Source organism: Pseudophryne corroboree, chromosome 3 (genome assembly GCF_028390025.1).
Source record: "Pseudophryne corroboree isolate aPseCor3 chromosome 3, aPseCor3.hap2, whole genome shotgun sequence".
Classification (NCBI taxonomy): Eukaryota; Metazoa; Chordata; class Amphibia; order Anura; family Myobatrachidae; genus Pseudophryne; species Pseudophryne corroboree.
The window spans coordinates 710267259-710294735 of NC_086446.1; the positions used below are offsets into that span (position 1 = coordinate 710267259).

Below are 27477 nucleotides of genomic sequence, written 5' to 3' on the forward strand. Positions count from 1 at the left end.
CTTCCAAAAAACCCTCCCCAAACAGCACATGACGCAAAGAAAAAAAGAGGCGCAATGAGGTAGCTGACTGTGTGAGAAAGATAAGCGACCCTAGTGGCCGACACAAACACCGGGCCCATCTAGGAGTGGCACTGCAGTGTCACGCAGGATGTCCCTTCCAAAAAACCCTCCCCAAACAGCACATGACGCAAAGAAAAAAAGAGGCGCAATGAGGTAGCTGTGTGAGAAAGATAAGCGACCCTAGTGGCCGACACAAACACCGGGCCCATCTAGGAGTGGCACTGCAGTGTCACGCAGGATGTCCCTTCCAAAAAACCCTCCCCAAACAGCACATGACGCAAAGAAAAAAAGAGGCACAATGAGGTAGCTGTGTGAGTAAGATTAGCGACCCTAGTGGCCGACACAAACACCGGGCCCATCTAGGAGTGGCACTGCAGTGTCACGCAGGATGTCCCTTCCAAAAAACCCTCCCCAATCAGCACATGATGCAAAGAAAAAGAAAAGAAAAAAGAGGTGCAAGATGGAATTATCCTTGGGCCCTCCCACCCACCCTTATGTTGTATAAACAAAACAGGACATGCACACTTTAACCAACCCATCATTTCAGTGACAGGGTCTGCCACACGACTGTGACTGATATGACGGGTTGGTTTGGACCCCCCCCAAAAAAGAAGCAATTAATCTCTCCTTGCACAAACTGGCTCTACAGAGGCAAGATGTCCACCTCATCTTCACCCTCCGATATATCACCGTGTACATCCCCCTCCTCACAGATTATCAATTCGTCCCCACTGGAATCCACCATCTCAGCTCCCTGTGTACTTTGTGGAGGCAATTGCTGCTGGTCAATGTCTCCGCGGAGGAATTGATTATAATTCATTTTAATGAACATCATCTTCTCCACATTTTCTGGATGTAACCTCGTACGCCGATTGCTGACAAGGTGAGCGGCGGCACTAAACACTCTTTCGGAGTACACACTTGTGGGAGGGCAACTTAGGTAGAATAAAGCCAGTTTGTGCAAGGGCCTCCAAATTGCCTCTTTTTCCTGCCAGTATAAGTACGGACTGTGTGACGTGCCTACTTGGATGCGGTCACTCATATAATCCTCCACCATTCTATCAATGTTGAGAGAATCATATGCAGTGACAGTAGACGACATGTCCGTAATCGTTGTCAGGTCCTTCAGTCCGGACCAGATGTCAGCATCAGCAGTCGCTCCAGACTGCCCTGCATCACCGCCAGCGGGTGGGCTCGGAATTCTGAGCCTTTTCCTCGCACCCCCAGTTGCGGGAGAATGTGAAGGAGGAGATGTTGACAGGTCGCGTTCCGCTTGACTTGACAATTTTGTCACCAGCAGGTCTTTCAACCCCAGCAGACCTGTGTCTGCCGGAAAGAGAGATCCAAGGTAGGCTTTAAATCTAGGATCGAGCACGGTGGCCAAAATGTAGTGCTCTGATTTCAACAGATTGACCACCCGTGAATCCTTGTTAAGCGAATTAAGGGCTGCATCCACAAGTCCCACATGCCTAGCGGAATCGCTCCGTGTTAGCTCCTTCTTCAATGCCTCCAGCTTCTTCTGCAAAAGCCTGATGAGGGGAATGACCTGACTCAGGCTGGCAGTGTCTGAACTGACTTCACGTGTGGCAAGTTCAAAGGGCATCAGAACCTTGCACAACGTTGAAATCATTCTCCACTGCACTTGAGACAGGTGCATTCCATCTCCTATATCGTGCTCAATTGTATAGGCTTGAATGGCCTTTTGCTGCTCCTCCAACCTCTGAAGCATATAGAGGGTTGAATTCCACCTCGTTACCACTTCTTGCTTCAGATGATGGCAGGGCAGGTTCAGTAGTTTTTGGTGGTGCTCCAGTCTTCTGTACGTGGTGCCTGTACGCCGAAAGTGTCCCGCAATTTTTCTGGCCACCGACAGCATCTCTTGCACGCCCCTGTCGTTTTTTAAAAAATTCTGCACCACCAAATTCAAGGTATGTGCAAAACATGGGACGTGCTGGAATTTGCCCATATTTAATGCACACACAATATTGCTGGCGTTGTCCGATGCCACAAATCCACAGGAGAGTCCAATTGGGGTAAGCCATTCCGCGATGATCTTCCTCAGTTGCCGTAAGAGGTTTTCAGCTGTGTGCGTATTCTGGAAAGCGGTGATACAAAGCGTAGCCTGCCTAGGAAAGAGTTGGCGTTTGCGAGATGCTGCTACTGGTGCCGCCGCTGCTGTTCTTGCGGCGGGAGTCCATACATCTACCCAGTGGGCTGTCACAGTCATATAGTCCTGACCCTGCCCTGCTCCACTTGTCCACATGTCCGTGGTTAAGTGGACATTGGGTACAACTGCATTTTTTAGGACACTGGTGAGTCTTTTTCTGACGTCCGTGTACATTCTCGGTATCGCCTGCCTAGAGAAGTGGAACCTAGATGGTATTTGGTAACGGGGGCACACTGCCTCAATAAATTGTCTAGTTCCCTGTGAACTAACGGCGGATACCGGACACACGTCTAACACCAACATAGTTGTCAAGGACTCAGTTATCCGCTTTGCAGTAGGATGACTGCTGTGATATTTCATCTTCCTCGCAAAGGACTGTTGAACAGTCAATTGCTTACTGGAAGTAGTACAAGTGGGCTTAAGACTTCCCCTCTGGGATGACCATCGACTCCCAGCGGCAACAACAGCAGCGCCAGCAGCAGTAGGCGTTACACGCAAGGATGCATCGGAGGAATCCCAGGCAGGAGAGGACTCGTCAGACTTGCCAGTGACATGGCCTGCAGGACTATTGGCATTCCTGGGGAAGGAGGAAATTGACACTGAGGGAGTTGGTGGGGTGGTTTGCGTGAGCTTGGTTACAAGAGGAAGGGATTTACTGGTCAGTGGACTGCTTCCGCTGTCACCCAAAGTTTTTGAACTTGTCACTGACTTATTATGAATGCGCTGCAGGTGACGTATAAGGGAGGATGTTCCGAGGTGGTTAACGTCCTTACCCCTACTTATTACAGCTTGACAAAGGGAACACACGGCTTGACACCTGTTGTCCGCATTTCTGGTGAAATACCTCCACACCGAAGAGCTGATTTTTTTGGTATTTTCACCTGGCATGTCAACGGCCATATTCCTCCCACGGACAACAGGTGTCTCCCCGGGTGCCTGACTTAAACAAACCACCTCACCATCAGAATCCTCCTGGTCAATTTCCTCCCCAGCGCCAGCAACACCCATATCCTCCTCATCCTGGTGTACTTCAACACTGACATCTTCAATCTGACTATCAGGAACTGGACTGCGGGTGCTCCTTCCAGCACTTGCAGGGGGCATGCAAATAGTGGAAGGCGCATGCTCTTCACGTCCAGTGTTGGGAAGGTCAGGCATCGCAAACGACACAATTGGACTCTCCTTGTGGATTTGGGATTTCAAAGAACGCACAGTTCTTTGCGGTGCTTTTGCCAGCTTGAGTCTTTTCAGTTTTCTAGCGAGAGGCTGAGTGCTTCCATCCTCATGTGAAGCTGAACCACTAGCCATGAACATAGGCCAGGGCCTCAGCCGTTCCTTGCCACTCCGTGTGGTAAATGGCATATTGGCAAGTTTACGCTTCTCCTCCGACAATTTTATTTTAGGTTTTGGAGTCCTTTTTTTTCTGATATTTGGTGTTTTGGATTTGACATGCTCTGTACTATGACATTGGGCATCGGCCTTGGCAGACGACGTTGCTGGCATTTCATCGTCTCGGCCATGACTAGTGGCAGCAGCTTCAGCACGAGGTGGAAGTGGATCTTGATCTTTCCCTAATTTTGGAACCTCAACTTTTTTGTTCTCCATATTTTATAGGCAGAACTAAAAGGCACCTCAGGTAAACAATGGAGATGGATGGATTGGATACTAGTATACAATTATGGACGGACTGCCACGGTTAGGTGGTATAAAAAAACCACGGTTAGGTGGTATATATTATAATAATAATACAATTATGGATGGACGGACTGCCTGCCGACTGCCGACACAGAGGTAGCCACAGCCGTGAACTACCGCACTGTACACTGGTTGATAAAGAGATAGTAGTATACTCGTAACAACTAGTATGACACTATGACGACGGTATAAAGAATGAAAAAAAAACCACGGTTAGGTGGTATATATTATAATAATAATACAATTATGGATGGACGGACTGCCTGCCGACTGCCGACACAGAGGTAGCCACAGCCGTGAACTACCGCACTGTACACTGGTTGATAAAGAGATAGTAGTATACTCGTAACAACTAGTATGACACTATGACGACGGTATAAAGAAAGAAAAAAAAATACCACAGTTAGGTGGTATATATTATAATAATAATACAATTATGGATGGACGGACTGCCTGCCGACTGCCGACACAGAGGTAGCCACAGCCGTGAACTACCGCACTGTACACTGGTTGATAAAGAGATAGTAGTATACTCGTAACAACTAGTATGACACTATGACGACGGTATAAAGAAAGAAAAAAAAATACCACAGTTAGGTGGTATATATTATAATAATAATACAATTATGGATGGACGGACTGCCTGCCGACTGCCGACACAGAGGTAGCCACAGCCGTGAACTACCGCACTGTACACTGGTTGATAAAGAGATAGTAGTATACTCGTAACAACTAGTATGACACTATGACGACGGTATAAAGAATGAAAAAAAAACCACGGTTAGGTGGTATATATTATAATAATAATACAATTATGGATGGACGGACTGCCTGCCGACTGCCGACACAGAGGTAGCCACAGCCGTGAACTACCGCACTGTACACTGGTTGATAAAGAGATAGTAGTATACTCGTAACAACTAGTATGACACTATGACGACGGTATAAAGAATGAAAAAAAAACCACGGTTAGGTGGTATATATTATAATAATAATACAATTATGGATGGACGGACTGCCTGCCGACTGCCGACACAGAGGTAGCCACAGCCGTGAACTACCGCACTGTACACTGGTTGATAAAGAGATAGTAGTATACTCGTAACAACTAGTATGACACTATGACGACGGTATAAAGAATGAAAAAAAAACCACGGTTAGGTGGTATATATTATAATAATAATACAATTATGGATGGACGGACTGCCTGCCGACTGCCGACACAGAGGTAGCCACAGCCGTGAACTACCGCACTGTACACTGGTTGATAAAGAGATAGTAGTATACTCGTAACAACTAGTATGACACTATGACGGTATAAAGAATGAAAAAAAAACCACGGTTAGGTGGTATATATTATAATAATAATACAATTATGGATGGACGGACTGCCTGCCGACTGCCGACACAGAGGTAGCCACAGCCGTGAACTACCGCACTGTACACTGGTTGATAAAGAGATAGTAGTATACTCGTAACAACTAGTATGACACTATGACGACGGTATAAAGAAAGAAAAAAAAATACCACGGTTAGGTGGTATATATTGTAATACAATTATGGATGGACGGACTGCCTGCCGAGTTCCGACTGCCGACACAGAGGTAGCCACAGCCGTGAACTACCGCACTGTACTGTGTCTGCTGCTAATATAGACTGGTTGATAAAGAGATAGTATACAATACATACAACAATATACTACTATACTGGTGGTCAGGCACTGGTCACCACTAGTCACACTGGCAGTGGCACTCCTGCAGCAAAAGTGTGCACTGTTTAATTTTAAATTAATATAATATTATGTACTCCTGGGGGCTCCTGCTATAACAACCTGCAGTGCTCCCCAGTCTCCCCCACAATTATTATAAGCTTTGCCTTTTATACATTGATGTGCAGCACACTGGGCTGAGCTGAGTGCACACAGACTGAGTCACACTGTGTGACTGGCTGCTGCTGTGTATCGTTTTTTTTCAGGCAGAGAACGGATATAGCAGAGAACGGATATATTATATTAAAATAAATAAAAGTTAACTAACAACAACTGCACTGGTCACTGTGGTAAACTCTGTCTGACTCTGCACAATCTCTCTCTCTCTTCTAATCTAATTTCTAATGGAGAGGACGCCAGCCACGTCCTCTCCCTATCAATCTCAATGCACGTGTGAAAATGGCGGCGACGCGCGGCTCCTTATATAGAATCCGAGTCTCGCGAGAATCCGACAGCGTCATGATGACGTTCGGGCGCGCTCGGGTTAACCGAGCAAGGCGGGAGGATCCGAGTCTGCTCGGACCCGTGAAAAAAACATGAAGTTCGTGCGGGTTCGGTTTCAGAGAAACCGAACCCGCTCATCTCTAATATATATATATATATATATATATATATATATATATATATATATATACTGTAACTAGTACATAACACTTTATTACAGCAGGTGTTGTTTGGCCAAGCTTGTTGGTGTACATAGAGGTTTAGTATTTAAATAATCCTTGTAGCCCTACATTTGTGTCAGGGTGGAATTACTTCCTTTCTTGGTAACGTACCTGTCTGGCCGTTATGCCTGGGAGCTAAGAGTTCACTTTGATATTAACTGAGGCTTCCAATATAACTTCTTTCCTAAGGAATGGTACTGTAGCTGGTAGCGTTAAAAATATACAGTATACTGTATCTTGAGTCTGAGCGTTTCTTCTGTGTCAGAATTAGTATAACAAGGCTGAATCTGGAGTGCTGACTGCTAACTTGTTACATAAATATAATGGTCCTTCTCCGTCATCTTGGAACTGGTAAGAGGTAAATAAGGGTAGTCTGTACATATATGTGGGTTTAAGTTTACAGTATTTTTGTATGGTCCCTGTGCAACTCATGCAGTGCTAATCATTTCTTCCACTGATGAATTGAGGCTCAGAAGCTGAAGATACAATGCTGGGCTATGCCCACTAGTCAGCTGCAGGTACCTGTGTAACTGCACTGTGACTAGCTCAGTCTGAATCCTAGTGTTACCTCAGCAGTGATGTGGTGTCAACCTCAGCTGACAGGCAGGCACTTCCTTTCCCAGCAGCCCATACTAGGGATGGCTATTGGTGCTCTCACCATCGTGTTTGCCATCGATAGTGAAACTGTATGTGACCATAGATGGTAGAAAGCTGTGCAATGGAGGAACATCAATGATTTCACTCACCGATGCACTTCCATTCCCTGGCCCATGCTTTATGCGCCCCAGAGTAGGAATAAGCAAGTAACCCACAGGGCATGTGCTGTGTTCCTCCCTCTCACAGGACCACCACCCTGGAGTCCGGTACCAGCCTGGAGATGGATCTCCTGCAAGAAAACACACCAATGTAGTTAAAATAAATAGGAAATAGCAGGGCTGCAACGTGGTGTGTGCCAGTGGTGCCTGGCACACAGCACAGATGCTCTGGAGGCACAGGACCACCGGCAACACCCGCCTGACAGCTCCACCGCCATCACACTGTTGGGTCCAGCCCACGTTCCCCCGCCGTCACCGCCCGGCAGCATTGCCTGGCTACTCTCACATAGGTAGCCGGTTAGCACTGCAGCTCCCCCTCCCCATGTGCTTGGAGTAATGACGTCTCTCCCAGCCTGCCCCTGCCCACCCACAATGCCCTGCGAAGAGTGCAGCATAGGGCGGGAAGAGGAGAGGACAGGCCTGCTTGCTCGTCACAGGTGAGTATAACACACTCTCTCATATAATGTGTAAAAAAAGGGGGACTACCTGCCATAATGTTTAAAAAATGGAGACTGCCTGCCATAATGTTTGAAAAAAGGGGACTGCCTGCCATAATGTGTAACAAAAGGGGGACTGCCTGCCATAATGTGTAAAAATAGGGTCTCTGTCTGCCTAATGTGTAAAAAATAGGGGGACTCTGCTGCCTAATATGTAAAAGGGGGACTTTGCTGCTCTAATGTGTAAAGGGGGCTCTGCCTGCCTAATGTGTAAAAAAGGGGGCTCTACCTGCCGTAATGTGTAAAAAGGGAGCTCTGCCTGATGTAATCTGTAAAAGGGATTTCTGTGGCCACGCCCCCTCCCCATGAAGCCATGCCCCCATATTTTTTTTGTGCAAGCCTACAATGTACATTGGCCCTGTTTTGTATATGGGGGGGCAGATGCTGTTTCTTGCACACAGCGCTAAAATGTCTAGTTACGGCACTGCGAAACAGGTTGGAGTGAATGGCCTCTCTCTTTTTTTGCTGGCTCTACCTGCTCACACACATGGGACCTGCTGCCTCTGCTGTTGCTGAGCGAACAGCAAATGGCAAAAATGGAAGACCATGATCAGCAACAGGTAGTGTTTGTATATTATGGTGTTGCTAGTTAATTGGGGGAGGAGTGTGTGTCTGAGTTGTGCTCTACTGTTTGCAGTCAATGCAGGGTGAGAAGAGCCTGTCTGTCTGGGTGCTTATGGGGTGTTGGCAGTAAATATGGGGGGATATGTCTGGGTGCTACTGGGGTTCTAGTAGTAGTGAGTGTGGGGTTGGATGTGACTGGGTGAAGCAGGGGTGTTGTTAATGATATCTATATTCAGTGATGGAAGCAGCACAAATCAATAAATAACCTCCAGTCAGGACCATTTTAACAGCAGTGTAGGCCCCTGGGCAAATCAATGCACTGGGCCCCTACCCATCCTCCAGCGGTAGGGGAACTATCAGCAGCAGCTTTATGTCACGCGGGTGGTAGGGGGTGTTCTATCTTCCGCTCAGATTTTAGGACCTGGAGCAGTAATTTCTGCTAATTACTGCACAGATAGAAGGTGGGAGATGGGACGGGAGGGAGAACACTAAACTGTAGAAGGCGCATTGGGCTGAATGAAGAGGCCCCGGTACATGACTTCCAGGGGTAGGGGGTGTTTAATATGCAGGGGAGGTGTGGATACTGTGGAGTGGTCTTAACATTCATCATTTTCCAGTGGGAGGGCAGCTTACTTGACTGCAGATACTGTATCTCTAGTACCTGGAAAAAGATTTCCTTGCTTTCAATGGGGACTTGGGACTAGGGGATCAGAGTTCAGGAGTCAGAGCAATCCGATGAAAATAGAAAACTGCATACCAGGCGTGTGGAGCTGGAGCAGGGACCATCTGCTGGAAGGCTGATATATCTTTGGTTTTGGGCATAGTAGAGACAAGCTGCCAGTGACCACAGAAAGGGGAGAGTCCCAGCTTTTGGATTATACACTCAGAAAAACTCTGTCATACATAACCCAAGATATCTGTCTGGGAAGAGTAATTAACAGGCTTGGCTGGGGACCACTGCTTAGAAGTCGGATATCTCCAGTTTCCCAGGGCCAGTTTTCACAAATCTGGTACCCCTGGAAAAAAGGGACCCTCAGCTATCAGCCTAAGGCCCTTATACTTCTGGGGCCCTTAGACAGCTGCCCATTGGGCCCATACAAAAAGACGGTCCTGACTCCAGTGCCAAGTCAACAAGTAAAATCATACAATTATCAGAACCAGCAGGGACAATAAAAAATAGTTTTAATGTATCAAAACTGCACTTTGTGTCTGACGGCTATATCAGTCACCTTTTGGTGAATATGTACATCTCAAAATTTCCGGTTAAGATAGAATAAATATGATGTACAGAGCTACTGTAGTTGAGATTTGTATGGGATAAACAAAAATGTACTACTGTATACTGTTTTTCACTTCAATCTCTTTTTATTTTGCTTTCAGATTGCTGTAATCGAGCTGATGGTTGGTAAAACATTAATGCATTCTGCAACTTATTGTACTATACTGTATTTTCAATTAGTTACTTTGCTTTTATTATTTGATTTTTTATTATTCTACTTATTAAAATATTTTGGATGGTATTTACTAAATTCACTCAGTTTCAATTATACCCCTTTTATTTGGAAAAAGAAAAACCCTAAATATTCTCACATTTTAAATTCTGTGTTTATCGTACATACTACAATATTTTACTTGTTGCAGAAAATCTTACTACACAAAATTACTCAGTATTGTACATCTGATGATGATATTTTAAACAATTGCTTGTGTCTGAGAAACATATAAAATAATTTGATTTAAGATGAGTTATTGTCTTTACAATACAAATTGAGGATCCGTTGAGTGCTTCTTCATTAAACGCCCAATATTTCTGTTTTACCAGCTGTAGTTTAGAAAGAAATAATAAGTTAAATTTCACAGGGGATTAAGCAATTCCATTGTTACTGTGCTTGCCCACAGGACCCAAATGGTTACCGCATTGGACAATGGCTGAATGTAACTTCAAACTATGGGATTGCTGATTTTAGCTTCTCTTTGGCAAATGAGCTATCTTTTGGAAAATATAAAATTTACATACCTGATGAATGTGAAAAACAAATTACTGTCTCTGAATACGGTGAGTTACAAGAAAAAATAAATCTGTATTATTAGTATATCATATTAATAAATTACTTTTTTATAGAGAAATATTTTTATTGGAAAAATGTCGCATAAACCAATACAGACAAAAAAGAAATGACATTGCAGAACATTTCAAAATAACGCACAGGGTATCACACAGGATACCAGATAAGAGGTACATCAACTGCACATATTCCGACATTAATTTTCTATAAACCGAGTTTAAAAAGGACGGTACGGTATACCGACACATAAACCCATATAAAAATGAAAATAGGAAAGAGACAAGGAAGAAGACGAGGAAGAGAAAGAAGAAGAAAGAGAGAAGAGGGGGGATGGAAACCACCATGAAGAGTTTCAGATAGAAACTCATAGCGTGAGGATGAGAGAAACATTCATCATATATAAACATAAAAAATAGCAATATAACCATATATAAGCATGAGTAGTACAATTCCAAAGTGATATATCATACCCGTGAGATAGAGGTTTTAGAGTAAGAGAACCATGGTTCCCAAATTCGTACATATTTGTCTGACCTATCACGCAAGGAAGCAGTCATTTTCTCCATCATAGAGATTTACCATATTTTAATCAGTACCATGCTTATATGTGGAGAAACTGACTTTTTCCAACATTTAGCTATCACACATCTGGCAGCGTGGAGAATTTGGAGAGCAATCTTATTAGCAATACTACTTAAATCAGACAAAGGGAGGCCCAGCAAAACTGTCCAGGAACCCAAGGGCACCTGGGAGGAAAGGATGGACCCAATAAGGGTTTCAATTTGGTCCTAGAAAGGACACATTTTGGGGCCGGACCACCAAATGTGTTTAAAATCTCCAATTTGACCACACTCTCTCCAACATAATGGGGAAGACCCAGGGAAAATCCTATTCAGTTTTGCTGGTAGTAGATACCACCTAGTATAGACTTTATAGGGATTCTCTTTAATTAGAGAAGAAATAGAAGACTGAGCAACATTTTGTCATATGATTTCCCATGAGTCTTCCCCAGGTGGAGGGCCCAAGTCTTGTTCCCATTTACTTTCATGTGGGAGGATGTCAGCCGACTTTAGAGAGTGTATTAGACCGTAAAGTATGGAGATAATATCTTGTCGCATAGGGGAGTAAATACAGAGTCCTTCAAAATGGGTAAGTTGGCGAATAACTTTAGATTTTGGTAGGGAGTTTAAAAAGGAGCGAAGTTGTAAATACTCGTAAAGCACTGGACGTGGGGATTCCATATTTGTCATTTAAAACATCTAAAGAATGCTAGGAGGTGTCCTCAATAAAGTCGAAGACCAGTCTAGGCCATGGATTCAGATGAAACCACGAGTGTGGGTGCAAGGAGGAGCCAGGAGGAAAATCTGGGTTATCCCAGATAGAGGTGATGGGAGACAGGAATGTGGAAAGCTTATAGTGCTGAATGCAGAAAAACCACCGGGAACAGGTGAACTTTGTAGTAGGAGCGCAGGCCCGCACCACCTGATTAGGTGTAAGTGGTGTCAGAAGGGATGCCAAAGTGGAGGTTTTGGCCAACAAAAGCTCGATTTGTATCCAGGGCAGATGAGGGGATTGAGAAAACCAATTGAGTGCCTGGCTTAAGTGAGTTGCATGATAATATTTTTGTATATCCGGCAGACCTCTACCCCCAGCGACTGGGCTTCTTATTAAAGTTGAAGTCTTAATCCTGGGGGGTTTAATAGACCATATGAATTTCAATAAAAGTTTCTGCATTCGGCACAAAGCATCCGTGGGAATGCGTACCGGAATTGTTTGAATCAAATATAAAAGCCTAGGCAAGACATTCATTTTTACTGAGACTATGCATCCAAACCAAGCTATTATTTGCTTGTCCCATGCTCGCAGGTCAGACTCAATACAATTAAAAAGAGTCGGAAAATTCTCAGAGTACAGGGACACATAAGAGTTCATAATAAAGACGCCCAAGTATTTTATTTTCTTAGAGCGCCAGGAGAAATTAAAGTTAGCAGCTAGGGGAGATCTGGTATCTTCACTAAGATGTAGGGGTAGAGCCTCTGATTTAGCATAGTTAATACAGTAACCCGAATAAAAAGAATATGATGATAGAGTTTGAAACAGGTTAGGAATAGATGTGTGAGGGGAGGAGAGAGTTCGCAAAACATCATCCGCAAACAAAGATAATTTAAACTCCACGTCTCCAACTACTATACCTTTTATATCAGAGTTAACCCTTACCATACACGCCAGAGGCTCGATTGTCATAGCAAATATTAATGGAGACAGAGGGCACCCCTGTCGCGTGCCATTATTAATCTGGAATAGGCGAGAGTCTTTACCATTTACCCAAACTCTCGCTGGCGGGTTAGAGTAGAGAGCCTGGATGCCCTGAAGTAGGCTTCCTCCCAGGCCGAACTTACGCAGAGCAGCAAACATGAAAGGCCATACAATTTTATCAAAAGCCTTCTCTGCATCGAGCGAGAGAAGGATAGAAGGTAATTTAGATATATTAATCGTATGAACCAGATTAATAGTTCTCCGAGTCTGTAGCTTGTCGGACTGGGATGAAGCCCACCAGCATGTATCAATTGTGGAAGAAACAAATTCAACCTTAGATCTAAAATTTTGCCGAAAAGTTTAATAATATTGTTTAGTAAGGAAATCGGGCGATACCTGGAACACGAGTTGGGATCTTTCCCAACTTTATGGATCAGGACAATTCGAGCCTCTAGCGTGTGGGGAGACAAAGGTTCGCCCCTAAGAAACCCATTAAAGAGTCTGCAAAGGTTGTCAGGCTCGGCGTAAGTTGGGGTTCTGATAACCGAGTTTTGGCTGAAGGGACAGCTACCTGTAAGGAGAGTAAACAAGGTGGCTGAATGTAATTCCTCCTCATGGGGTGGAAGCCAAACTAAGTGTTAACGTTGGCCGGAGGGCGTAAAGAAAAGGAGGACTTCGTAGGAAGATAACTGTAGTTTTAATGAATAATCAGGTTGTATACGAATATTGGAGAAATAGAAGAAACTGGAAGAATTAGAGTCTATGGTTAAATGACTTGAAGAGTGAAGCTGAGGACCTCCGGTAAAAAAGAACTGAAGACTGTGTTTTATGATTAAATGACGAGGCTGAAGTACTTGGACTTTGAAGAAATGAAGACGTGGTTTGTGATTGAAAGATGAGGCCAAAGAACTTGGACTTTGAAGAAATGAAGACTGTGGTTTGTGATTGAAAGATGAAGATGAAGAACTTGGACTTTGAAGAAATGAAGATTGTGGTTTGTGATTGAAAGACGAGGCTGAAAAACTTGGACTTTGAAGAAATGAAGATGTGGTTTGTGAGTGAAAGACGAGGCTGAAAAACTTGGACTTGAAGAAATGAAGACTGTGGTTTGTGATTGAAAGATGAAGCTGAAAAACTTGGACTTTGAAGAAATGAAGATGTGGTTTGTGATTGAAAGACGAGGCTGAAAAACTTGGACTTGAAGAAATGAAGACTGTGGTTTGTGATTGAAAGATGAGGCTGAAAAACTTGGACTTGAAGAAATGAAGACTGGTTTGTGATTGAAAGATGAAGCTGAAGAACTTGGACTTTGAAGAAATGAAGACTGTGGTTTGTGATTGAAAGACGAGGCTGAAAAACTTGGACTTTGAAGAAATGAAGACTGTGGTTTGTGATTGAAAGACGAGGCTGAAGAACTTGAACTTTGAAGAAATAAAGACATCTGCAGGAACCGCCGTTAGCACCTGGAGCTCCTCTACGTCCTGGGACCCCATGAGTGCATCCACGAGTGGCAATGGACTTAGACAGCAGGACTGCAGCAGCATTTAGGTAACCGATGGATGAGAGCAACCAGGACCAGGGAACCAGAAGTAACCTGGGAGCACAGAGCTGGAGAACCTTTCACAAGGAGGTAACTTGAAGCACTGGCACTCTCCTTCTGAGCCAGCCCCCTTTTGTAAGGGGAGAATACGCAGGATTGGCTGGACACAGATTGGGAACTTCATTGGTAATACTCTGGTCTCCAACATGGCTGCCCCCAGCACAGGAGACATACTAAGCTGTTAACACACAGCTTTAGCCAGCTTCTGTCTCTGACACATTATACTGTGTCACCACAGAGGACCTTACCGCAGGGATCCCCGACGCAGTGCCCGGCTCTCCAGACCCTCGGCCCCCAGACCTTGGCAGCCGCACATCTGTCCAGGAGGACCTGCCGCCGCAGCCGCGCCAACCAGTGGGACGGTAACTCGCGGGAGCACCCACCGGAGGTAAGGCTCTGGAGCCTGACAAAGGTGAGGTAGTAGGATACCCTTGAATTTCTTAAAATACATAATGGACATACCGTCTGGCCCAGGGGCCTTGCCCGATTTCTGAATCTTAAGGTCATTCTCTAATTCCTCGGTAGTTAACTCTGAGCCCAACTGATATACCACTGACTGACTTAATTTCAGTAGATTGTATTTGTACAAAAAGGACTCAATCCCATCACAGAATTTCGGAGAGGATGTGAACATCAGCATTATATAATGATTCATAATATTCCTCAAATTCTCTAAGAATGTGATCAGGATCATAAGTCAATAGCGCTTGTTTGGTCTGAATCGATTAGATATTTTTGGAGGAGATCTGAGCTCTCAGTTTTCTGGTGAGGATTTTATCCGCCTTAACCCCTTTTTCATAATATAATTGATTAAGGCGTCTGAGACATAGGCCCTCATTCCGAGTTGTTCGCTCGCTAGCTGCTTCTAGCAGCCGTGCAAACGCTAAGCCGCCGCCCTCTGGGATTGTATCTTAGCTTAGCAGAAGTGCGAACGAAAGGATCGCAGAACGGCAGCAAAATATTTTCGAGCAGTTTCTGAGTAGCTCCTGACCTACTCCTAGCTTGCGATCACTTCAGACTATTTAGTTCCTGTTTTGACGTCACAAACACGCCCTGCGTTCGGCCAGCCACACCTGCGTTCTCCCAGGCACGCCTGCGTTTGTATTTGATACGCCTGCGTTTTTCAGCACACTCCCTGAAAATGGTCAGTTACCTCCCAGAAACGCCCCTTTCCTGTCAATCACTCTGCGGCCAGCAGTGCGACTGAAAAGCATCGCTAGACCTTATGTGAAACTACATCGGCTTTTGTGAAAGTACGTCGCACGTGTGCATTGCGCCCCATACGCATGCGCAGAAGTGCTGCTTTTTAGCCTGATCGCTGCGCTGCGAACGGCAGCTAGCGATCAACTCAGAATGACCCCCATTGTTCTGTCTTGTGAGACAGTAACATATTGAGTTCTCCTCTAACTTTCAGCAACTGATCCAGGTCAGTTGGGCTCAGGGACGACCTATAAATTTATTTTAGATGATGTAGTTGGTCGGTTCTAAGATCTTATGGGAGCGCTGTTTAGTGAGCCTAGCAGCGATCTGAATAAAATAACCCCTGAGGACCGCTTTGTGTGCCTCCCACAAGGTCATATCAGACATACCAGGAGTCTGATTCAAGCTAAAATAATCGGAATTTGAGGTAAGACATCATCACGTTGGAGAAGAGCGTGGGATATACCGGAAAGAATTAAAGACACAGGGGCATGGTCAGACCATGTTATTGGGTGTATAAGAATCTTTTGAATTTTAGAGGCTAAATCCCTCCCAATCATAATCGTATCAATTCTCGTGTAAAGATTATGTACCGGGGAGAAGAATGTATAATCTTTAGCTAAGGGATCGAGGATTCTCCAGGAGTCAAACAACAGGTGGTTTTTTAGTAATGACAACAGAGCTCTAGAATTACGGTTGTTAGTGTGAGACTGAGAAGGAGGTAGGGAATGGGAACGATCTAACCTGTGGTGAAGAATGGTATTAAAATTCCCTGCCATCAAAATATCACCCTTCCTACACTGCGCAATCTTAGAATCCAAAGAGGTGAAAAAGGAGGCCTGATTAACATTAGGGGCGTAGACGTTGATCAAAGTAATGGGAACAGTATTAAGTTTGCCCACGATGATAAGGAACTACCCCTTTTGTCTCTAATAAATTTATCTGGCTCCAGGTGTAGATGGGCTGGGATCATTATAGCAACACCACGCTTTTTATGATTATGGTCACATGCATGAATAACCACTGGATAACATCTAGAACGTAATTCAGGATGTGAGGTGCCTCTAAAGTGTGTCTCCTCTAGGAACACCAGATCTCCCCTAGCTTATTTCAGGAAAAGGAATAATTTAGTCCTCATTTGGGGGCTGTTTAATCCCTTCACACTGTAGGTTATTATGTTAACCGACATAATAGTATATACAAGAGCATATCTAAATTACCTCTAACATCACATGGTGGGCCCCCTCGAAAACAAAAGGAGAAAGAAGTAGCAAGGAGTAGAAGAGAAATAGGTAGTGGGAGAAAGAAAGGGAGAGGAGAAAAGGAAAAGAAATAACAATGTAAAAAAAAAAGAATCAGAAAACCAGGTCAAAGACCCACTGTACTCACAGTACGGGTCCACACGTTTGAGCACTCATATGGGGCGTTGAATGAGAAAAAATCTCCCTCATGCTCATAACTGGCCATAATGGCTTAACGGAGGGCGTGGCGTCGAACACCAATGGACCAAAAGGAGAATGAACCGGGAGACCCTGGGGGATCATGTTAACTTTTGACAAAAAAAAAAAAAAAAGAAAACACCAACTCGGAACTACGTTAGCACTATAAGCGTAGGCTTAACCAAATAAGCTCAGCAAAGGTGAATATGAAACCTCTAAGACATAAATAAACATATTGAATAGCAAAGTACAATAACCCAGCAAACCATCCGGGAGGAGAAGTTCATGGAGGGTTACGTCTGGACGAGGTTTTAGCCGGGACTGTCGACCAAAGGCGTCTAGGCGCTCTCTGCGGTAGGGGAGAGCCTGGGGCCATTGGAGTCCCGATGCAGCTTGCGGGGGGGAAGATGCGTCTGGCTTCGGGGGAGATAAGTTGAGTTTCAAAAGAAGCTGGTGGGCCTCTTCCTTGGATCTCACCAGCAGCCTCCTCCCATCAAGTTGTACTATCAGGGCAAAGGGATAACCCCACCTATAACGTATTTGGTTCTCCCTGAGGATTTGGGTATATTCCTTCAGGTCGAAACGTCTCTTGAGGGTGATAGGAGATAGGTCCTGAAACACCAGTAACTTATACGTTTCAAATAGGCAATAGTCTTTGTTGCAGGCAGCAGCCAGAACTTTGTCTTTGGTCTTGAAATAGCAGCCCCATAAAACCACATCTCTCGGAGGAGACGTCGGTGGAGGTTTCTGTCTCAGTGAGCGATGGGCTCTATCTAGTAGGAACTGATCAGTCGGAGTGTCCGGTAGAAGATGCTGGAAAAAGCGGACTAGGAAGTCTTCCAATTGGGCAGGTTCCACCGACTCAGGGATATTTTTGATACGTAAATTATTATGTCTCGCGCAATTATCTGTATCCTCTTGCTGGTCCTGGAGGATATAGATGTCTTCCTGCATAACATAGACAGAGCGTTCCATCTCTTGCTGAAAAGTGGCCACTTCATCGAGTTTCTGTTTGACATCATTAGTGCGTGCACCTAGATCGGAGATCTCGTCCTTGAGACCAGAGATAGCTTTGTGGATCTCTGAGTGGAAAGCCTGTTTCAGCGACTTCATCTCATTTAGAATGGAGGAAATTCAGTCTTTCATGGAGGAGTTTAGCACAGGTGATTCTTCCTCAGACTCGGAGATAGGGGCGGATTGGGAATTAGGAGCTGGTTTAGAAGAACTAGGCTTCATTTTAGAAATAAAAGTAGTAAGATCTGCAGGGGGTATAGACTTTCTGGACCTAGGCATAGTCCCGGAAGTAAAGAACAACTACAAAATGAAGCTGAGCAAAAGCGGACTGAGTCAGAGTTCCATTATATTGCGAGTAGAAATGACAATTGTGAAGCCCCCAGGGCAGCACCCAGGGAGATTTAACTGAGCATTCCTCTAAGTAGCAGTATCAAAGGGAACTGAAGCATGGTCTGGCCGTAACAGGGCGAAATGGCCAGGAGATGGAGCTCCAGGGCAGGAGAATGTGATACAGCAGAGGAGGAATAAATGGAGGTCTCAGACTGCACTGAGAATCCAGTGGGAGCCAGTAGCATGTATTTTGGTACAGAGTCAGAGGGCCAGTGTAGCAATAACCCAGGTAGGGGGACTGGAGGATAACAGACTGCCACTAGCTTGTGTGTGTACACAGTTGTACTGCGGGGGTTAAGGGAGCTGGGTTGAGAAGCCTGTAAAATGGGCACCGCCAGAGACCATAATAAATGACTTTTATGGCATCTTTAAAATGAAATACCCCTCCACCCCCTCCTTAGGAACTCCTCTGAAATGCACTCCAGCTTCAAAGGTGCACTCAAAACATACTTTTTCATTAAAGCAGAGTTTCTAAAACTTAACCCTCAAGGTACCCTAACAATCCAAGTTTTAAGGATATCCATGCTTGAGAACAGGTGACTTAATGAATACATCAGTAAGTTTGATTTAACCATCTGTACTCAACCATGGATAATCTTAAAACCTGGACTGTTGGGGTGCCTTGAGGGCTGAGTTTGGGAACTGCTGCAATAATGCTTTCATTCATAGAGGCCACTAAAGTGGACAGCTGTTTTTAAGTTATTATATCCTTAGGAAACTATTGGCATCACTAGTGCTTTGTGTCCTCTTACAACGACCTCTACCAAAATTAGAAGGTATGCCAAAAACAATAAGGTCAAAATGAAATGGCTGAGCTAAGTTCACGAGCACCAAGCCCTTCATGGATTTCTGTAAGATATTTTTACTCAAAGATAGTAAAGCAGGTACAAAAATAAGGAAAGTATTGTTTAGGCCATAGAATGGCAGATGTTTTAATCAAATACTCACATGTCCATTTCAGTGGACGTCGTGCTATACATAGATCTATACTGCACGCATAGCTTATCCTAGCATATATATCTATACTAAATATTTCCCTCGTATAATAGCCATATATACCAGTCTTGACAGCTGACATTATATTTATTATTATTTGTTATTTTAACTTATTTAAGTGATAAATGCTTTCAAATCATTATCATTAGCAGCAGTAGTGGTGGACGCTTTATTAGTATAGTTCTTATTGTCTTCAGATATCAGGAGTATCTAACAACTGGGCTAGATACAGAGCAGTATAACACGCACGTGGTGGGGAGTGGATCTCATGAATCAGTGTGTGGCGATGTACCCACACAGTTGCAAAAACAGGAAATGGTACATTCAGGTGTTTTTTCACTTTCTTGATGTGACTTGTGTAAATGCATGGCTGCTGTATCTAATGTCTGGATTCAGTGACAAGAAGCATTTGGATTTCAAAGCAGCCATTGCTCGAGCATTTATTAATGCTGGCTCTATTGAGTAACATTGAAGAGGAAGGTCAACTGCGATGCCACCTCCATTGTAGCACAGGGCCATATCAAAGGCACCCCCTGAAAACCGTTTGGGAAATCCCTGGCCAAAGCTTACAGATGCTCAACATGCTGACAGGTGCCACAATACAACTTGCAGATGTAAAATTAACTACAGCTGCATGCAGTGTTTTGAGCTTTTGGGCTGAATTCAAATGTTTCCTTCCCCCTCCAAGCCATGATCGTGCCCGCCGGCAGTATTCTAATGTTACTGCCGATGGGCATGACAAGTTCATTTGAGCTCGCTACCCCCGGAGGTAGAGAGCTGAAATGCACGAAAAGAGACCCGTTTGGGCGCCCATATGGGTCTTTTCATTAGTTTAGTTGGGTTTAGGTGCTTTGCGCGCCTAAACACGTCTGTACTGGGCGCGATCAGCACCATAACGGGGGCCATTTGAATATCACCCCTCTATTGCCCGTCACTTTAGAAGGGAGATGGGGGGGGGGGGGGGGCGTGTGAGGATTTTAATTCCCCCCTTTGTGTCCAGGGTTCTATTCCAACTTTCATGGCAAGTGTTAAAATCAGTCAAATTCAGTTTGTAAAGACTCAGGTAGCAAACTCAGAGTGGAACAAAAATATTTGTATTATAAATACTGAGGACATTTTTGTTTCTGGATGAATATATCCATAAATAGGCATAAAAAATATATTGTTTTCAACTTAGAGGATTTTTTTTGTCTCTGGAGAAAAAAATACAGTAAGCAACATAATGAGAACAAATTGGAACCATACCAGACATATTTAGACATATTTGTTGCTGTAGTTTTTTGTAAAAAAAAAAAAACTTTCACGGTTAAAATACTGTTCCATGATAATAGGGCAATGGGGGTCATTCCGAGTTGATTGCTAGCTGAAAATGTTCGCTGTGCAGCGATGATGCAAAAAAAATGGCACTTCTACGCATGCATATGCAGCGCAATGCGCACGCACAACGAACTTTCACAACGGCTGATGTATTTTTACACAAGGTCTAGCGAAGCTTTTCAGTCGCACTTCTGCCCGCAGAGTGATTGACAGGAAGAGGGCATTTGTGGGTGTCAACTGACCGTTTTCAGGGAGTGTTCGAAAAAATGCAGGCTTGTCAGGAAAAATGTAGGCGTGGCAGGGAGAACGCAGGGCGTGTTTGTGACGTCAAATCTGGATCTGAACAATCTGAAGTGATCGCAAGCTAGGAGTAGGTCTGGAGCTACTCTAAACCTGCACAATTTTATTTTGTAGTCGCTCTGCGATCCTTTCGTTCGCACTTCTGCTAAGCTAAAATACACTCCCAGAGGGCGGCAGCTTAGCGTTTGCACGGCTGCTAAAAACAGCTAGCGAGCGATCAACTCGGAATGACCCCCAATATTGAATGTTGCAGATGCATGTTGTCAACTCAAGTGGACACGTGTATACCTACTGTACTTTAGTTTTATAGTTAAAAAAAATAATTACCGTATACTCGAGTATAAGCCAAGTTTTTCAGCACATTTTTTGTGCTGAAAAAGCCCACCCTCGGCTTATACTCGAGTGATGCTCCAGGACCACAATGAAAAGTAACTGCTTGAGGTGGCCGGCGGCAGCTGTGTAAGATATCCCTGAGGTCCCCCCCCCTCCCCCGTGGACCGTGCGCCAGAGCAGTTAGCGGCGAGGGGTGCTGATGAGAAGCCGAGATGCCCTCACTAGTTGCAATGCGCACATCCTGACAGCGGTTCGCTCAGCACACATCTCTCCCACATCTGCCGGTGAGTACCGGCCTTAACACAACAAATGTGTTAATCCTTTATGAAAAATTAGAAAAAAAAACACTCAAAAACACACCCATGCTGTACTAACCAAATTCTTGTAGGTGCTAGTTCCACTTCGTTACACATATAGTCCACTCGCATTGTGCAGTGGCCACTTGAAATGACAGGGCACTCCGAGGATAGCGTCTTTGAACTGAATGTGGAAGCATTGATTGGCTAGGAGCCGTACCGTATCTATGGCAGTGTCTGCTATGTGTATGCTTGGCTTGCTGTTAGTCACCTGTCACAACTCTCGTAGAGATGGTGTGGATACTGACTGTACTTGTAGGATTTGCTAATAACCGGAGCAAAGACATGGAGTCGAGCATATCTGTGGTTTTCACCTGGGACCCACTCATGGGGGTTTGGGCTTTGCTGTGACCGATGCGCAGGTCATGGCCCTCTGACTGGGTTCGTATATACAGGACTGGTGAACCATGGAGTAACTGAAGGCAGGTAGTGAGACTCGTTGACATGAGGTGTACTGGAGCGTAGTTGATTAAAATGGGTCACAACCAGGTAGGCAATATGGTCGCAGGGGACAGGTAGAATCAGGTCAGAAGAATAGTCAAAGTTGAAACCAGGAAGTTACTAGAGCAGCACTAAGGATGACATTTACTAAGCAGTGATAAGAGCGGAGAAGTGAGCCAGTGGAGAAATTGCCCCATCAACCAATCAGCAGCTCTGTATCATTTTATAGTATGCAAATTATAGCTGTTACTTCAGTGCTGATTGGTTGCCATGGGAAAATTCTCCACTGGCTCACTTCTCCGCTCTTATCACTGCTTAGTAAATGTTCCCCTAAGGGAGCTGGCAAGGAGAATCATCAGAGGGACTGGATCGAAACACATGATTCACAGTGGGAGCTTTAACAGAATGTATGCTAGAGTACAGAATAAGAGCCTTATACTCTGGCACTGGATAGTGCTCAGAGATTTCCTTATATAAGGAATGGTTCAAATTAATAGTTCTCTTTAAATTAGAACATAGCAGAGCATGTGTCCCTATGCGTGCCGCCACTACCTGTAGCCGAGCCAGAGCAGCCAGGAGATGAAGAGGTGCCAGTGCCAGCAGTCGGGGGAGAGATGAAAGCTGCCGGCAGTCACCACGACAGGTAGGGAAATGGACAGCTGGCTAGGGTAGGAGACAACTCACCACAGCATCCACAATGGAGCCCTAGGGAACCAGCGCCAACAGTCCCAGTAAAAAAGCACTGGGTTCCTGCATGCTGTGACATCACAATTATAAGTGTGTACTGCAACCTGCTCTACACTAGGTGCAAACCTTATGTCTGGAAACATATTTATGCTGGGACATAGTTCCATTGACACACCCTCTCTGAACATTACTATTACACCTCTGCAGATGGAAGTGCAGTTGTGATCGAAATGGGTACAACTTTCAATTGCCCATGCCTGTTGCACAAAGTGGCCTACCTGGATACTGTGTCATTCTAACAGTGTCAAACACCACCTCCTCCAGTTTTCACCTGGAACCGCTGAAAGGCAGAATGGGTTTCACCATGGTACATGATCATAATCATTGGCGGATCCAGAGGTGGGGCTGCAGCTCAGTCCAAAATTCATATAGGGGAGCCACCCCAACACTGCCTAACATCGCTGGCCTGTACTCACTGGCAGTTGGTGTGGCTCCCCTATTTGAATTTTGGACTGCGCTGCAGCCCCACCTCTGCAACTGCCACTAAATAATGTCATTGTATTTACAGTCAGTGTGGAAATAGGTCGACAACAAATGGTCGACACGCATACGGATGACATGGTGAAAAAGTTGACAGGTTAAAATGCTCGACATGGTTGACATAAGTTTTTTTTTTTTTTTACTTTTTCATACTTCACTACCCATGTGGACTACAATTGGGAACGGTAAACTGTGCCGAGGGCAGTGGCAGTGGAGCAAGGCACCTTGTTAGAAGCATGGTGAGCTAAGTGAGGCAGCACGGATGGTGTAATGGTTAGCATTGCTGCCTCAAAACACTGAGATCATGGGTTCAAATCCCACCATTGCCGTAACTGTGTAGAGTTTGAATATTCTCCCCGTGCTTCTGGGTACTCTGGTTTCCTCCCATAATCCAAAAATATACTGGTAGGTTGACTGGCTCCCAACAAATATTAACCCTAAGTGTGAATGTGTGTACATGTGATAGGGAATATAGAATGTAAGCTCCACTGGGGCAAGGACTGATGTGAAAGGCCAAATATGCCCCGAAAAGTGCTGAGTAATATGTGTGCGCTATATAAATACTGTAACTGGTAATAAATAAATAATAAATAAATAAGTGAGCCATGCCAGGGGATGCGGTACACTAATTGTAGTGTGCTGGTAGTTCAAATTTGGCACAAAAACATGACAACCTTTTCATGTGTGGACCATTCCTGTGTCAACTTATGTGCGGTGGACACTTTTTGGGTTTTGTGTTTTGGTTTTGGATCTGGATCCCCGCTCGTGTTTTGGATCTGGATTGGTTTTGCCAAAACCACCCTTTCGGGTTTTGGTTTTGGATCTGGATGATTTTTGAAAAAAACATAAAAACAGCTAAAAATCACAGTATTTGGGGGTAATTTTGATCCTACGCTATTATGAACCTCAATAACATTCATTTCCACTTATTTCCAGTGTATTCTGAACACCTCACACTATTGTTTTTATGCCAATAGGTTGCACCGAGATTGCAGAATGACAAAGCTAAGTGACACAAGTGGGCGGCACAAACACGTGGCACTGCTGTGGCAGACAGGATGGCAGTTTTAAAATCTAGACCCCAAAGAGCACATAATGCAAAGAAAAAACAAAACAAAGAGGTGCAAGATGGAATTGTCCTTGGGCCCTCTCAATCACCCTTCTGTTGTTTAAACAGGATATACACAGTTTAATAAACCCATCATTTCAGTGACAGGTGGTCCCCCTGGAAAAAGCTCGGCAAGTTCTCCGAATTATAGCTAGGTGCTGATGTCAGAAACACTCCCTCCAAATGCCTGGTCCTTCCTTTTTTTTTCCGGACACCCCTCTAAAACAGTCAGTTACCACCCACAAATGGCCTCTTCCTGTCAGTCACCTTGCGATCGCCCGTGCAATTGCTTTTTTCGCACCATCCCGTCGCTGCCCTGCGCTCCCAGTCGCTGTGGCCCGTCGCGCCTGCGCATTGCGGTGCATATGCATGCGCAGTTCAGACCTGATCAACCGCTGTGCGGAAACGCACAGCAGTGATCAGGTCTGAATCGGCCCCCCAGTGTCAAGAAGGTGATTAAAAATTAGAGAGGCACACGCAATCAGGAACAACACACAGGCTTTCACCTCCACTCCTATATTGGTGTGGAGCGGAAAGGACTTCTACCAAGAAAATATATAATTAATTACCGCATTACTGGACAAACTGAAAAACTAGGGGCCATAGCCTCCATATTTGTACCCCCTTCTCCATTTTCAGGGATTAAGATAATCTCAGATTTATGATGGGATGCAAATAAACTAGTGTATACCATAGGATCAAGATTGGATATTTCCCCATCCACGAAGTCTGGAGACTTGTTTTGTGCAGATCTCGTGGGTTTCTTTTTTTCCATTTTTTTATATTGCATTTGTATTAACATATTTTGTGGCAGATGCCTTATTTTTGTTTTTCACAGCTCCCAGTTACACCCATGTGAGCATACCTGTGTGACTTGTTTATTTTTTAATATTTAATTTTCAAATAAAGCAGCCCCTTAGATGTTTTAGCAGCCCCTCCTGAGCCCCCACAGGAGCCCTGGATGTGGCAAGTTGAGTTTGGGTGGGTTCGATGCAGTACTAAGCAGGACTGAGCAGTGAATGTTTTTGTTATTGAGCCCCTGACCTAGTGGAGCTTACCACTCTACAGTCGAAAATCATTTCATACTATAAGTAGGACTGTGGGAGGAAGCAATGCTAACCTATGTGCCCACAGCATGCCTCAGCCTTGCAAGCCAGACATCTTCCTGGCTGTAAGCCACCATGAGACTCCATACTGGGCCTTATTCCATAACTGTTTGTGCCTCACAGGAGCTTCTGGCCCAACTAGTGCTGCAGTGCAATGGAAAGCTGATGCAATGCAAGATCACTGAAACTCTGTTCTTCTAACACCGCAAGGTCTTGCGATAACCCTACGCAGCCTTTAAGAAAAGAAGATCCCTGTACAACAAATGCACATCTTATAAATAAATAATCCCAAAATGTGGAACATCAATAATAAATCAAAACTAAGGTTGACTAATTGGAGCCATTCATTTGACTGAATCCCTAACATGAAATAATTGAGAAGAACCTTTCTCTAATGCTCCAGCAGAAAATATCACGTTTACCTCTCCGGCAGTTGCACTAGATTATGATTCAGTCTCTTCTGAGTCAGACTGACTTTGGCCACAAATGTGGTCTCTCTCCACTTTATTTAAAAACACTTCGTCAAAATAGCAATTTCCATACCTCTGTTTGTGATGTTGAAGCTTGTTTCATATCTGCTCTAGGCTAGGGTCTGCCATACAACTGCGGCCGAAATGATTGATTTGTTTGGGCCTCCACCAAAAAAAAAAAAGCAAGTAATCTCTCCTTGCACAAACTGGCTCTACAGTGGCAAGATGTCGTCCTCATCCTCAGACCCCCCCTTTAGTGTTTACATCCTCACAGAAATAATATTCAAACAAACCACATCATTTAGGTGTCAGTGGACTGCTTACACTATTACCCAAAGTTTCTGAACTTGACAATGATGTTAGGCGCCGTGGTCCTCGCGGCCCGGTGCCTAGCAACTAGGGACGCCGAGCGTGCTAGCCGCCGGGTCCCTAGCAACGCTGGGACGCCGTGCGCGCTGAGCCGCCGGCTCCCTAGCAACGCTGGGATGCCGGGCGCGCTGAGCCGCCTAGACCCTAGCAACAGGGACGCCACGGGCGGACCGCTCTCCCCGTTGCAGGGTCAATCAAGTTAACCACACATACACTTGTCTTCTGGTCGTGCAGCAAGGCAGCTGCACGGCATTTATGCTAATCAAGCTCTGGACATCTGATTGGAGGACTCCCTGTTAAATACCTTCTCAGTGCTTCACACAGACGCCGGTAATAGCTTCCTGCATGCTGCTTAGGTTTGCTGAACGTCTGTCCAGTCCTGCTGTGTCCGGTCATTCCTGTCCTCAGAGTTCCTGAATCTTGGAGTTGTCATCTCATCCCAAGGAGTCTTCTGGTCCTCAATTGCCCGCAATAGTCGCCAGAGGATCTCGTGTGGTTTTCGTGAGTTGCGGCTCTGCCGCGTGCTGCGGCCTAGCCCGCTTCATTTTGTATTCTGTTTCGGAGCATTTGCAGAGGTTTCCGCTTCCACAAGTCCTCTCCGGAACTCGGCGGTGCCGGGTAGGAGAGTGGACAAGTGGGTATTTTGGTTGTCCTTTTCCCTGGTGGTTTTCCGCACATATTCTAGTTTTAGGTTAGTTTGTAGCCCCTGGCTTTGTTGTTTAGTTAGAGGGCCCCTTGTTATCACCCTGCCTCGGATTTCTCTTTGTCTCCCATTAAGACCTGAGGGGGCATCGGAGTTGGGCAGACGTAATCCGCCCTTCAAACGCGGCTGCCATGGGCTCAAGCAACCATAGTCTCGCAAGAGATTTCTGACAGCACGGGCGAGACAACGGAGTTAGGGCGCCAAGGGCTATTCCCGTTCCCGCTCCCTTTCCCAGCATTACGTTCCAGTGCTCAGGTCCTTGCTATAAGATCTCCCCAGACCAGAGTGCTGGAATCATAACATTATTACCGGCCATACCAAAACTTAAAATTAAACGGGGTTTAATTTTTTCTCATTCTGATTTTGTGAGAGTTTATCGGCCTCATGAATCCGACAGGTTTAGGGCCAAATCCCGGTCAGCTCTTAGTCAACCAGATTCAAGAACTTACTCAGATGGTTCAGGATCTTTCTCTTCGGGTGAGATCGCAGGAAGATCTTTTGCGAGCCTCCCCGAAGGTAGTCCCTGAACCAAAGATGCATTTTCCCGACTGTTTT

At 45.0% G+C, this 27477-nt stretch overlaps 1 protein-coding gene across 2 annotated transcripts in view; it reads left to right on the plus strand.

The window, feature by feature from the left end:
• The window catches only part of LOC135056667 (alpha-2-macroglobulin-like), a 502865-nt gene that overhangs the window by 70085 nt on the left and 405303 nt on the right, over window positions 1–27477 (plus strand). Inside the window, exons 1-3 of one of the 2 annotated variants that reach the window (XM_063962111.1) lie at window positions 6965–8227; window positions 9612–9632; window positions 10131–10287. In XM_063962111.1, the coding sequence (XP_063818181.1) occupies window positions 8195–8227; window positions 9612–9632; window positions 10131–10287 (211 nt within the window). In that variant the 5' untranslated portion in view covers window positions 6965–8194. Of the gene's footprint in view, window positions 1–6964; window positions 8228–9611; window positions 9633–10130; window positions 10288–27477 lie in introns of those variants that run through there. The other variant, XM_063962110.1, reaches the window with a different exon arrangement.